We start from the raw sequence: 13,709 nt of genomic DNA, 5'->3' as shown, positions 1-13,709 counted from the left end.
AATTTGACAGAATGTAGATTCTGTGACACTAGTGGCATCTAGAGGAATTACAAAATAAAGCATATTTTCAAACAACCTTGCAAATGCCCCTTTCATCAGTCACGCTTCCCCCAATTCAAACATCACAAATACAGCTCTAATGTGTGCTTGTGAAGGCTTGTGAACAGGTAAAAGTAATTCCAACTTATTAGGAATACTTTTAGCTGTATTGATATGAGTCATGAAAAAGCAATTGAGTAGGCTAACACTCTAAAGGTGGTGTAAGACATTTTTCATAAAAGCTGTTGGACATTGGTGATATATGAAATCAATCCAAACAAATCAACCCCTCTCTTCATTGCTCTACCTCCAAAACTCACCCTCTAATTCTGCCACCCTGCTCCAAGTCGGTATCGAACCCTAGCCCGTTTGCTGTTGGCAGGAGAGGTAAGAGCACTAACAATGAAGCTAAACACCGCATTCTCTAGAGGTTGTCAGTGCGCAGTGGTTTACCTGCACAACTCTCACTATCTGGCCACTATTACACATGTAATGCGAGAGTGAAAAATAAAGTGCAGATGATGAACGAACGACAAGGAAACACAAAAAATGAATGTACAGTACACAAGAGTAAATACAAACAAGAGTTTGTTGTTAGTGGCCAACAGCACAGCAGCTCCAGACAATCAATGACACTCAAACCCAGTGTTACTCACATCTGAAGCAGAATCAAAGCAGCCTCCTTTTCTTCAAATCTCCCTCTTGCTCGTTCTCTAATCCTCAACCTTCATAGGCCCCCTAATGCTGATTGGTTACACGTTTGTTGTTGATGTTGGCCAGACTAACTTCCAAACAGTGTTTTTGAAAAATAACTTACCCCACCTTTAACATGTCTTTGACATGACGCACCACAACTGTTTGAGGCTGTCTACACTAGACACAAAATAAACATTAGAAACTGGTACAATTGTCTTTCTGAAGAGGTGCATGATGATGTTGTATTGAAGTGTATATTGTGGCCTGTTTCTGGCCAGTTTAATATTTGAAGGTCCTTTCCCATGTAATGCATCAGTCATGGTCCCACACCATCAAAACACCCTTTGGCTCATCCTGCTACTGTAGCCACGCCCCAAACTCTTACTATAGGTTGAGCTGGAAAGAGATTGACAGATCTTAGTGGACCGCTCTCAGTGTTTTGATGGTGCTTGGGAGGCTCAATGTTTACACTTTTGGGGGAGAAAAGCCAATGAATGGCATACTAATAGTCAATGAAGAACAAACTGGGTTAAGAAAATGTATAAAAAAAAAACTAAAAAAAAAACCTTACTTCACCCTTAAATATGAGAATGTGTTAAGAGATGTTTAAAACATCATAAATGTTGGAATGAAATTTTGTGGAACTTTTGCAGTCATAACATAACAGGGGAAAGTCACTGAAACTTAAATCCTAAATCCTTAAAATCCTTCAACTAAAACAGTTACTGTCCAGTGGAGCAACAGACTCACTAAAGTTCCCACCCTCTCATGCATCTTTCCACCAACCATTTATGAAACATATATGATATTGATTTAGTCTATGTGTTTCGCTATCTCCATCTCCCTGATGGTCTTTTTTCTCTCTTTCTGATTCATATGTGGAATTATTTGTGGTGTGTTTGTTCTTGGATATAAGACACAAGAGGAAAATCTCTCCTGATTTTTCTTCTGTTCTTTTGTCTTTATTTACCGTTCCGTGTATATTTGGCTCTCAGCACCATTGATGAACAGAAGCATTTCACAGGATCTATAACATGTGTGCTCTGTCAATGTATTCTGCACAGTTGGTTGTTGGGATTTCATTGTGTAGAGTGTTTACCTGGAGTTACAGCAGAGCAGAAGCATCTCTCTGTTGTTCATAAGGACCTGCAGAAGAACGAGGAAGGCCTTGGCGCGGATGACTGAAGACGGACTCTCCAGAGAGCGGATTATCTTCATAACAAAGTCCTGCAAAGAGGCGTTCAAGCCGTTAGCACAGTCTTGTTAGCGCACACGCGTCATTTAAAAAGACCGGGAGGTCTCTGGACATTTAGTGTGGCATAAGCCCCAATTGTCTGACAGTAATTTGACAGGTGCTATCACTTACACAGAGAGGTGCTGGAGGGGATGGAAAAGCCCCCCGAAATGCACTTGATATAAAACAGAGGTTAATAAGCTAATGAGTTCCACAGCATTTAGTGGACAGCAAATCAGGAGGAATTGATTAACTTTCACTATCAGCATAATTGGGGGGGAACTGTCAAAAGCAAAACAATCCGAAACATTAGGATTAACTACAGCAAGAGAAGGGGAGTTAATTAATTTCAAACGCACCTACTGTACTCTCGGCATGGATCGTAATTACATCAACAGTATTCCAAGCTGCACTCCGAGATTGCGGCTCTTCCTTACCCAATTAGCCCAGCTCGGCGCTTCATTGAAATTTAAATTCTATGCTAGACAATGTATGAATAAACACGCCACGTTCTGGACTTCTATTCGTCAGGGGAATTAAGCAGAGAAATCCACAGCAGTTTATAATTGGTCCGGAGGTGATCCAGTAAGTTTTAGGCACTCAAAAGGTTTTTTTTTTTGTTTTTCTAATATTCAGAGTCAAATTGGAAATTTACATGCAAATGAATACAGGTCAAAGAAAATTAGCATTGTTAATCTGAGAGGGCCTTGAAGGCAGTATACAGTGGCATTTAAATCAATTTCTACAGCCCATTTTCCAATTGATTACTGCCTCAGATAAAGAGCAAAACAGAGCCGTACAATGTTGTGCTCGTTCCTGACATGCCACATGGCCGGCTTTGCTTCACGGGCTGCTAAGAGAAACATAAGTTGCAGTCAGTTTCTGAAAAGAGGATTGAGAAATTTTGAAAGAACTTGTAAAATAATTATGTGGGGGAAAGAACTGGGATACCTATAAATAATTCCTGATGAAAACTGGACATAACGGTTAAAGGTGCCTTAGAATTAAAAATTGAATTTACGGCATAGTTAAATAACAAGAGTTCAGTACATGGAAATGACATACAGTGAGTCTCAAACACCATTGTTTCCTCCTTATATAAATTTAATTTGTTTAAAAGACCTCTGAAGAACAGGCGAATCTCAACATAACACCGACTGTGACGCAACAGTCGGGATCATTAATATGTACGCCCCCAATATTTGCATAAGCCAGCTCATGTTCAAGGCATTACACAAGCCAGTATTAACGTCTGGATCTGTGCACAGCTGAATCAACAGACTAGGTAAGCAAGCAAGGACAATAGTGAAAAATGGCAGATGGAGCAATAATAACTGACATGATCCATGATATTTTATAGAGATTTTGTAAATTGTCTTTCTAAATGTTTCGTTAGCATGTTTCTAATGTACTGTTAAACAACCTGATTCGGCGCATATTTAATGATGCCCCAAAATAGGCAGTTAAAAAAATGAATTAAAAAAAAAAAAAAATCTATGGGGTATTTTGAGCTGAAACACAGACACATTCAGGGGACACCTTAGACTTATATTAAATCTTTTGATAACATGTTCTACGGCATCTTTAAGGTAGTTTCATGGAGATAAATTTACAGAAATAATGGTAATGATTAGCTAAAACTACACTACCATTCTTTTTCTTTTTTTTAAAGAAATTAATCATTTTATTCAGCAAGGATGTTTTAAATTAATCAAAAGTGACAGTGAAGACATTTGTAATGCTACAAAAATATTTAAATTTCAAATACAGTAAATTTGGTTCTTTTGAACTTTATATTTGAATAAAAAAAAAAAAAAAAAAAAAAAATATATATATATATATATATATATATATATATATATATATATATATATATATATATATATATGTAATTATATATAGGTAATTTACAATAAGGTTTCATTCGTTAACATTAGTTAAAGGTGCAATATGTAATATTTTCTGTCCACTATAAGTTGCTAGAGGCCTATTCAAAACAAAAACGTAGCTTGATGACGCCAAGTTTGAGCGCAGAATCTTGGGACATGTGGTCTTCACCTCAACGACTGGTGGAAAAGAACTGAAGTAGGACTCGGAAAGAAATCATGTTCATGGATGCAATTATTAATGTTACTGTAGTATGAAGCAGAGCAGGACCCAGTGTTGTGGGAGCTGAACGAGGCCACTGGAGCAACACACACCGCGAGCAGCGGAACTTTTATTATGCCACAATCGCCGGCGCCGCTTCCACTTTTCCGGTCATGAGTATGAGGTAACACAGCTCTATTTATCATATTAGATACATTTGAGTGTGTTGAATATGTTATAACGTTACTCTGTGCATTCGCTCGGTGGCTCCTGTGAGACACTTGTTCCACAATGCAGTAAACTAGATCGATTTTAGAATATCATATTAAATGCTGGATGGATTGTGTTGAGAAATGGCATGCAATTATTTTTAAAACACTGTATAATGGAGAAAATGCTGTATTACTGTTACTAAAAATAGAGTTGCATCTGATTATGCTATGTTAGCTACTTCACAAAATAGTGTTTTTCTCTGGTAAAGCATGGTACTCGCAAAAAATCAAGAAAATCTGATTTAAACAAATCTACAGCTCAATACTAAACGTGTTGAGCTATATAATACTTTGTTTTCGGTCTATAAATATATCAAAACAGCTGTTCCTTTGCCTATTAAAATGTAAATATTAAAGCATATTTGGTGTTTCCATGGTTTCTACAAAATAAAACCGGAAACCGAGGGTAACGCGGTTCCCTTTCGATACTTCACTCGTACTGCGTATGGGGAAAGGTCTCCCTTTTTCCCCGCTGCTGAAGCCTTTTTCAATAACGCAGTGTAACTGCACCGTCATTGGTTCACTCATAGACAAGTTGTTGAACCAATGGCGGCGCGGCATAGTTGCGCGGCCTATGGCGACAAAGCGCGCAAATATTCCCGCCGAAATGGGCGTGGTATAAGGCTATATAAGCAGGCGTTTCGCCATAGGATTTCAGTGTTTTCTCCTTCAGCGACGACATCTACTTCTCTTCGCTGATCTCCGCCTGAAGCCGAAGAAGCTCGCCGCCTTCTGCTCTCGCCGCCGTCTGAAGAGGCTCCCGCAGCGGACTCGCCGGTGGAAGAAAGCGCCGGCGCCCTCGCGGACTGCAGCTTCTAGCGCCGTCGCCGAGCCGCCGCCTCCCGCTTCCCGCCGCTTCCTGTGTGTTCCCTGCCGCCATCCGGCGCGCCGCCTGAGAGCTTCATCCGCGGCTTAAACGCCGCTCTAAAAGAGCGAATTTCAGCGGTTTTCACCGCTCTAAGAGCTTCCGCGGCCCTCGCCGCTCTAAAAGAGCCACCCAATTGCCGTTTTCACGGCAGCGGCGTCTCACGATGCCCCGCCACTCATGTGGTACTTGCAGGGCCCCCCTGCACGACGACGATGGACACAGCGAGTGTGTCGCTTGCCTGGGCAAGCCCCACGCAGACGGCGCGCTCGCTGGAGACTCATGCCCGCACTGCGAGTGTATGAGTCTCGCTTCCCTGCACTCGCGGGTCGCCTTCTTCACTGAGGGCGATCTCGCCGCTCGCGCCCTCCCGTCTCCTTCCTCCCGCGAGCCGGTGAGGAAAAGACGGCGGGGTAGAGCGACTCAGCGCCAGGAGTTGAGCGAGCTCACGCCGGCCCAGCCCCCGCGTGCCTCGCCCTCTCCTCCCAGGGAACTCTCTCCCGTTCTGTTCTCTCGCCCTGAGCAGCGTCCCTCCGCGGAAGCGAGTGACCTCGTCTCATTCGGGGGAACAGACGACGAACAAGACGACTCCATGTCTCTTGCGGCTTCCGAAGCGGAAGGTTGGGCTGGCGAGCCGGAAGACCCCGCTCCACCGCCTCCCTTGGAACCCATCGAGCATGGCCAGGGCATGGATGCCGAGCTCTTCCGCATCCTGTCTAGGGCCGTTGAAGAGCTGGACCTCGAGTGGGCCCCTCCAGAGGAGCCGTCTCGCAGCCGCCTGGACGAATGGTTTCTGCCAGGCCGCCGCCAAGCACCTCGCCAGTGTTCAGCGCCCTTCTTTCCTGAGGTCCACGAAGAGCTGACGAAGTCGTGGCGCGCTCCTTACTCTGCCCGCCTCCACACTACGCACCGCTCCGCCCTCACCGCCGTCGACGGCGCCGAGGAGAAGGGATACGAGCGCTTGCCACACCTAGATGAAGCGGTGGCTGCTCACCTCTGTCCTCCCGCGGCTGTGGGTTGGAAGACGAAGAGGGCCCTTCCTTCTAAGCCCTGTCGGACCACCTCTACTCTGGCTGGACGGGCTTACACCTCGGTGGGCCAAGCTGCCTCTGCGCTCCACACCATGGCCATATTTCAAGTATTCCAGGCCAAACTCCTCCACTCTCTGGATGAGTCTGGAATCGACGCGCCAGCCTTCAAAGATCTCCGCAGCGCCACGGATCTTGCCCTGCGAGCTACGAAGGCTGCGGCCCAGGCCATCGGTCGTTCCATGGCTAGCCTGGTCGTGTTGGAGCGCCACCTGTGGCTCAACCTAACGGAGATCAAAGACCTAGACAAGACGGCCTTCTTAGACGCCCCGGTCTCGCCTTCCGGTCTCTTCGGGCCTGCAGTGGATGGCTTCACTGAGCGCTTTACTGCCGCGCAGAAATCGTCTCAGGCTATGAGGCATTTCTTGCCTAAGCGCTCCAGCTCCGCTTCTGCGTCTAGCCGCCCCAGGACTGCGCCGGCTCAGCAGAACAATCCAGCCCCACCTGCAAAACAGGCAGCGCCGCCCCAGGAGCATCGCCAGCGCTCGCGCCCTGCGAAGCGCCCTCCCTTCCCGAGGCGCCAGGGACCCCGGCCCAGGATTGTGCTGGACCCGGTGCCTCCGAAGTCGTCCTGATTCGTCGGACAGGAAGAGGATGGGGGACCGTCCCGTTACGACCGGACCACCCCAAAAGCTCCCACGAGTAATTTCCTCTTCCACCCCTCGTGGTGTACGACCCTCTCAACGGCGGTCCGTCACCCAACATTATTCAACCCCTAGCCACTCGGGCCGAGGCCTGGCAGGCCATCCCCGATGTGTCAGAATGGGTCATGGGGATTGTAAACCAGGGCTACTCGCTCCATTTTGCACGACGACCCCCCCGCTTCGCCGGGGTGCTTCAAACGTCGGTCAATCCGGACGACGCTCATGTCCTCCGGGCCGAAGTCATGTCGTTGCTGGAAAAAGGAGCTGTGGAAACGGTTCCTCCGTCAGAGAGCGAGACAGGCTTTTACAGCCGCTACTTTCTGGTCCCCAAAAAGGATGGCAGTCTCAGACCCATCCTAGACCTCAGGCTTTTGAATCACTCCCTCATGAGACGGAAGTTCAAAATGCTGACGCTGAAGCAGATCCTCGCGCGCATTTGCCCCGAGGACTGGTTCTGCTCGCTGGACCTGAAGGATGCGTATTTTCACATCCAGATAGCCCCCCGTCACAGACGATTCTTGAGATTCGCTTACGAAGGGGTGGCATACCAATATACGGTCCTGCCCTTCGGGCTGTCTCTGGCTCCCCGCACTTTCACCAAGTGCATGGACGCGGCGCTTTCCCCTCTGAGACAGATGGGAATCCGGGTTCTGAATTATCTCGACGACTGGCTCATCTTAGCCCGTTCGCGAGTCGAGCTGGAACGCCACAGATCCGTGCTCCTCAGCCATCTACAATGCCTGGGTCTCAGGGTCAACTTAGCCAAGAGCTCGCTATGCCCCACTCAACGAATCTCGTTTCTGGGAGCAGTTTTCGACTCGGTCCGTATGACGGCAGTAGTCTCGCCAGAGCGCGCCCTGGCAATTCAGCAGCTCACGGCATCTGTCACGAACAAAGCCTATCTCCCTCTGAAGTTTTTCCAGAGGCTGCTAGGGCTGATGGCTTCCGCCTCCCCGGTGCTGCAGCTAGGCCTTCTTCGGATGCGGCCTCTTCAGTACTGGTTGAAGTTCCGGGTTCCTCCCAGCGCATGGCGGCACGGCCGCCTATGTCTCAAGGTCAATCGGGCCTGTCTTCTAGCCCTGAAACCTTGGATGGATCCAGTATGGTTCCAGCGCGGAGTCCCTTTACGGGCGGTCTCACGGAGGACGGTGCTCTCAACAGACGCCTCCAACTTGGGCTGGGGCGCTCTGTGGCCCCGCTCTGGAGGAACCAGGTTTGGTCCTCAGAGCTATTCAGGCTCTCTCTGAGAGCCCCGTGGCCGATTCCCCTGAGACGGGACCTCCTCTCTCAGGCAAACAGAACAATCTGGCACCCACAGCCGCAGCTCTGGGCTCTGCACCTCTGGTCCCTCGATGGGAGCCGACTAGCCTCCCCGAGGACGTCCTAAATACCATTTCTCAGGCTAGAGCCCCGTCTACGAGGCGCCTCTACGACCAGAAGTGGTCAGTCTTTGTTGATTGGTGTTCAACACGCAACATAGACCCTGTGGAGAGTGACGTATCTTCAATACTGTCTTTCCTCCAAGAACGCTTGGAAATGGGGCGCTCCCCTTCCACGCTTAAGGTTTACGTAGCAGCCATTGCAGCGTTCCACGCTCCTGTTGCTGGCCAATCGGTGGGACGAAACGGGCTTGTGATCCGTTTTTTGAGAGGTGCTAGGCGTTTGAATCCTCCTCGCCCTCTCACTATTCCCTCCTGGGACCTCTCGTTGGTCCTCAGGGCCTTGAAAGGAGCCCCATTTGAACCAATGGGTTCAGCCGACCTCAGGCCCCTAACGCTAAAAACCGCTCTGCTACTAGCACTAGCATCGGTAAAGCGTGTTGGCGATTTGCAGGCCCTCTCCGTGAACCCTGCATGCCTCGAATTCGGGCCTGGTGACTCTAAGGTATGCTATTAACCTGTGCTACTCCTCACTGGGCACTAATTGCCCCATAGGAGTCAGGGCCCACTCCACTAGAGGAATGGCTTCCTCGTGGGCTTGGTCCAACGGAGTTTCCATCCAAGACATCTGTGAGGCGGCCGGCTGGTCTTCGCCGTCCACCTTTGTCAGGTTCTATCACCTCGATGTCCCGACCTTACAAGCTCGGGTCCTGTCGGTGTGATTAGCGGCCTTCAACAAGTCCCGCTTCACGCCACCATAGGAAGTATCTTCCTTCAGTGTAACCATGGGTTCGGTTAGGCTTTGCCTCCGCTTGTCCTTTTGGCCCCCCTCTGGGTTGGCCAAATGCAAGCTATATCGTTCCCAGCCGTGGCACGGCGTGGTTGAATTCGTTCCCCATACGCAGTACGAGTGAAGTATCGAAAGGGAACGTACTCGGTTACTAACGTAACCTTGGTTCCCTGAGATACGGAACGAGTACTGCGTCACTTGCCGTGCCACGAGGCTGCGGCTCAGGGTCGTCGCTTCAGTCGATTGACACTGAAATCCTATGGCGAAACGCCTGCTTATATAGCCCTATACCCCGCCCATTTCGGCGGGAATATTTGCGCGCTTTGTCGCCATAGGCCGCGCAGCTATGCCGCGCCGCCATTGGTTCAACAACTTGTCTATGAGTGAACCAATGACGGTGCAGTTACACTGCGTTATTGAAAAAGGCTTCAGCAGCGGGGAAAAAGGGAGACCTTTCCCCATACGCAGTACTCGTTCCGTATCTCAGGGAACCGAGGTTACGCTAGTAACCGAGTACGTTATGATGGCAATTAACAGGCGACTCCTCACACGTCCCGGAGCCTTGGTTAAAATTGCAATTTTCTCATGATTTACAAAGTTGCAAACATTTGGGATATTGTAAGTACTCAAATGAAAAAAAATAAATAAATAAATAAATATAACACTGGCCTAGTGTTTTTTGGATATTTTACTGCAAAATTCTTACATATTGCACCTTTAACTATTTTAGTAAACATGATCTAAGAATGAAAAAAACTTCTACAAAATGTATTAATCTTAGTTAATGTTGATTTCAACATTTACTAATACATTATTAATATCAAATGATGTATTTGTTAACATTAGTTAATGAACTGTGAACTAACATGAACAATGAACAGTTGCATTTTTATTAACTTACATTAACAAATATGAATAAATACTCTTACAAATGTATTGCTCATTGTTAGTTCATGTTAGTTAATACATTAATGTTAACAAATGAGACCTTATTGTAAAGTATTACCAAAAAATATGTATCGCGGTATCCACAAAAATGTTAAGCTATATTCATAATAATGAGAAATGTGTCTTGAGCACCAAATATTACACAAAATAAATAAATAAATATAATATTTAAAATAAAAATAGAAAACATTTACAAACTTTTGAACGGTAGTGTACATACTACAGATAATGTTATAAGCAGTGTTGGGAAAAGTTACTTTAAAAATAATCCATTACAATATTGTGATTCTCCCTAAAAAAAGTTGTGCTACTAATTTACTTCTTATAGAAAGCAATGTCTTAAATTACTGTTGTTGTTACTTATTCTCACCTGGACTTGGCTTGCTTGTTTGTTTTTTTAATAACAAAAAAAAAAAAAAAAAAAAAGTTATACTACTTATTCTCACCTGGACTTGGCTTGCTTGTTATATTTTTGGCAAATGTTAAGGCTCTTTCACACCAAAAGTGAAATTAATAAGCTTCAGGCTGGTCACAAATGTGATGTTTTTCTAAAGACAGTTTTTGCTTATTAGTATGGTTGAATTGGATCATCAAAAGGTCAGCACCAAAGAAATCAATTATTAATTTGAAACAATTGGAAAAAAAAAAAAAAAAAAAAAAAAAAAAAAAATAACAGACCAGAGTACTTCTACATCTAGAAGTCAAGAAAGACACACACACACACACACAAAAAAGAAAACCCTAAAAAAACCTTTTCTGCCAGTCTTTCTGCAGGTGTTACTAACAAAAGAAAGAATGCTGAGTGGCAGTGAGGCACAGCGCCTGCAAACGCAGCTGCTTCAGAACACCGTATAGTTGCTGAGACTAACAAAAATGGTCCGATCTTAAAGTTGTTGACCGATGAAGTGCTGCCAGTACTAAGAACGATACAGGCTGTCAATAACACAAAGCAGAGAGAGATGGCACAGGATGTACAAAGTGTGTGTGCCAAACTGAAAGAAATCAAAAACTTATTGGCAGAACTAAAAAACAAAAAACAATTCTGCACTATATGCAGCATTTTCTTCACATTGGACGTGCTGAACTGCTGCTGCATTGACACCACTGTTCAGAGAGTTATGGTCAAACATAGGGAAATGATCAGAATTGGGGTCAGTATGTACTGAACAAAACTGTTATGCCTAACGAGTTCAAACACTGGGGTCAATTGTAACGCATTAAATTTCTTCAGCACACTCCACACTCAGTACATTTTAAGTAAAGTACTATAGTTTCTCAGCATAATGATGATAATAATAATAATAATAATAATAATAATAATAATAATAATAATAAGCAGGGGATTTTAACAGGAGACCAGGTCTGTTACCACAGGTCACAGAGGGAAAAAAAAAAATTAAAAAATGGAGACTTTCCATAAACAATTATTTCTATCCTGGCCTGTTTAATATAATGGAAGTGAATGAGAACTGGAGCTGCTTTCAAAACCTCTTGCACTATCATTAAGTTATTTTTTCATAACAATAAAAAAAAGAAAAAGAAAAAAAAGAACAAAGAAGCAAATTACAAACAATAGGAAAAATATGATTTAAAATTTCCAAATATGATTTCAAGTTCCAAATTAAATTAAAAGCTGCAAGCAGCGATGAAAGGGCACACGTGCACCCGTGCCACCGGTGGCTTTAGGAAAACAGAGCATGGTGGGCAATGTGCATTTAAGTATGTAAATAAACGAGGGCTACATCAGTCATTTGTATTTCCCACACTTCCTGCTACCAGCTGGTGGCGCTATGACTCAGAGCCGGCCCGTTATATAGGCAGTATAGGCAAATGCTAAGGGCGCAATCTCGCTAGGGGCGCCAAAGAGGCCGGATGCGTGGACAGGGGCGGATCTACCGGGGTGGCATCTGCCACCCTAATAAAAAGCTTTGCCTCCCCAAAATTATCACAGAATAAAATAAGCAGTGTTTCAAGTACTGCTTTTCAGGAGCAGCACTTCAATATGATGACTAAAAAAATTGCTTAACACAAAGTAATGGCAAGAAAGCACGTCTTTCAGTAAACTGTGCATGATGGTTGCACGCAGCGCGCCCAGTGTGATTCATTAACAAATGACTCTCATGAACCGGTTCTTTGAGAGTCAAAAACACAGCGCAACCAAGTTCACCATATTTGTACGTGAATCGGAAATTACTGCTTCCCGGCTAACTCAGAAGTCCTGTGAGAAATGTAGTCCCATCCGAATATGTCTGAGATTAATTTTCGTAATTTTTTGGCGGGCTGATTCAGCGACCACCCGCTCCACTTTCATCATGGATAAAGGTAGCCTACTTTTGCCATCCGACGAACCAATAACATGAAATCAATACGGAGATCCCGATGATCCGATCACAGAAACTAATAGCAGAGTTGGGGTAAGAATGTAAACATATTTTAGTTTTTCTCGATTGCTAACACATTATAAGTGACTCAGTTGGTCCAGTTTCCCAAACCATTCGTTCAGTTATCAAAACAAAGACACATTTCTCAAAACATTTAACAATGACAATATTAGGTAGCAAAACCGATGACACACCAGTCAAAATCTGAGAGAGCTGAAAGAATAATTTACAGGGGTTTTAAACAGTACCATGTAGGCTACTTTAGATGAGGGAAATGTCACGTTGTACACCCTCAATGTTGTGATTGTCAACTTTCTTTGTAACCATTTGTTATATGTGTACTGTATTTTTTGCAGCGCTGAGAAATTATTGCCTAGGGATATAGTTGTGTCAGAAGACCAATACAACAGGCACGTGCACACATAGACAAAAAAGGGGCTTGAGCACCTGCCCTTTTTCTTTCTCGAGAGAAAGTGCCCTTTTTTTTCTAGGGTGCTTTTTTTTTAATAAATTAATATTCCTCTTTGCGCACAGCTTCCCTGTCAAACAAATATATTTACTGAATAAAACAAATTAAAAAAATACTATATCAGGTCGGCATTGTCGAGTTCAGATGCCCTCACTCCGCGACGCGCCATTCATGCCCGCACGCTCGCGCGCCCCGCCCTTCCTCACCCCACCTCGAGTTTGCTGCTGGCTGAAAACTTGTGACAGAATACAATGCTATAATACTGTATACTGTAATGAAATTAAGCCAAATGTGCAGAGGATGCTGAATTTACTTTTACTGCAATTGACAGTATACTGTATTTTGGTGCATATCAAGTTCATACTTATTTTTCTCATGCTTTTCATCTACTGCAAGATCAATTTATAATAGTAAAATGAAAAAGGTATTTTAGTGTTCACTGGGCAGTGCAGTAGTGTGTGTATTTGTTATGTTTTGTGTGTCATCTGATGCCAAAGTTTGATTTTGTCAGACAAGAATAAGTTTTTGACTAGAACATTTTATTTTGACCTGGATGTTTGAGGTTTGTGCAAGTTGGTGTATAGTTTTGATATTGTATTTTGCTGTGAGAAAATGTTGAATTGTTTCATGAATTGTGCATTAGCAATCAAGAAAAACAATAGAGACTGAAAAGTTTTAAGGACATAAAAACATAAACCCAACTTCAAGTCTTGTTTAAAAAATGTAAGAACTTTGGTCAGTTAGTCCAGAATATATGTTCTGGATGATTGCTTAAGTGTTGCTAGGTGGTTGCTAGGAGATTCTGGGTGGTTGCTA

General features: G+C 44.6%; 1 protein-coding gene across 2 annotated transcripts in view; it reads right to left on the bottom strand.

The window, feature by feature from the left end:
* ulk4 (unc-51 like kinase 4) overlaps positions 1–13,709 on the bottom strand; it is a 276,239-nt gene that overhangs the window by 180,029 nt on the left and 82,501 nt on the right. For both annotated transcript variants that reach the window (XM_067401179.1, XM_067401171.1), the window contains exon 22: positions 1,835–1,962. In XM_067401179.1, the coding sequence (XP_067257280.1) occupies positions 1,835–1,962 (128 nt within the window). The remainder of the gene's footprint in view (positions 1–1,834; positions 1,963–13,709) is intronic.

Source organism: Chanodichthys erythropterus, chromosome 2, assembly GCF_024489055.1.
Source record: "Chanodichthys erythropterus isolate Z2021 chromosome 2, ASM2448905v1, whole genome shotgun sequence".
In the NCBI taxonomy this organism is placed as follows: Eukaryota; Metazoa; Chordata; class Actinopteri; order Cypriniformes; family Xenocyprididae; genus Chanodichthys; species Chanodichthys erythropterus.
Note: the sequence above shows the minus strand (reverse complement) of the source record. Positions and strands in the feature narration are given on the sequence as shown.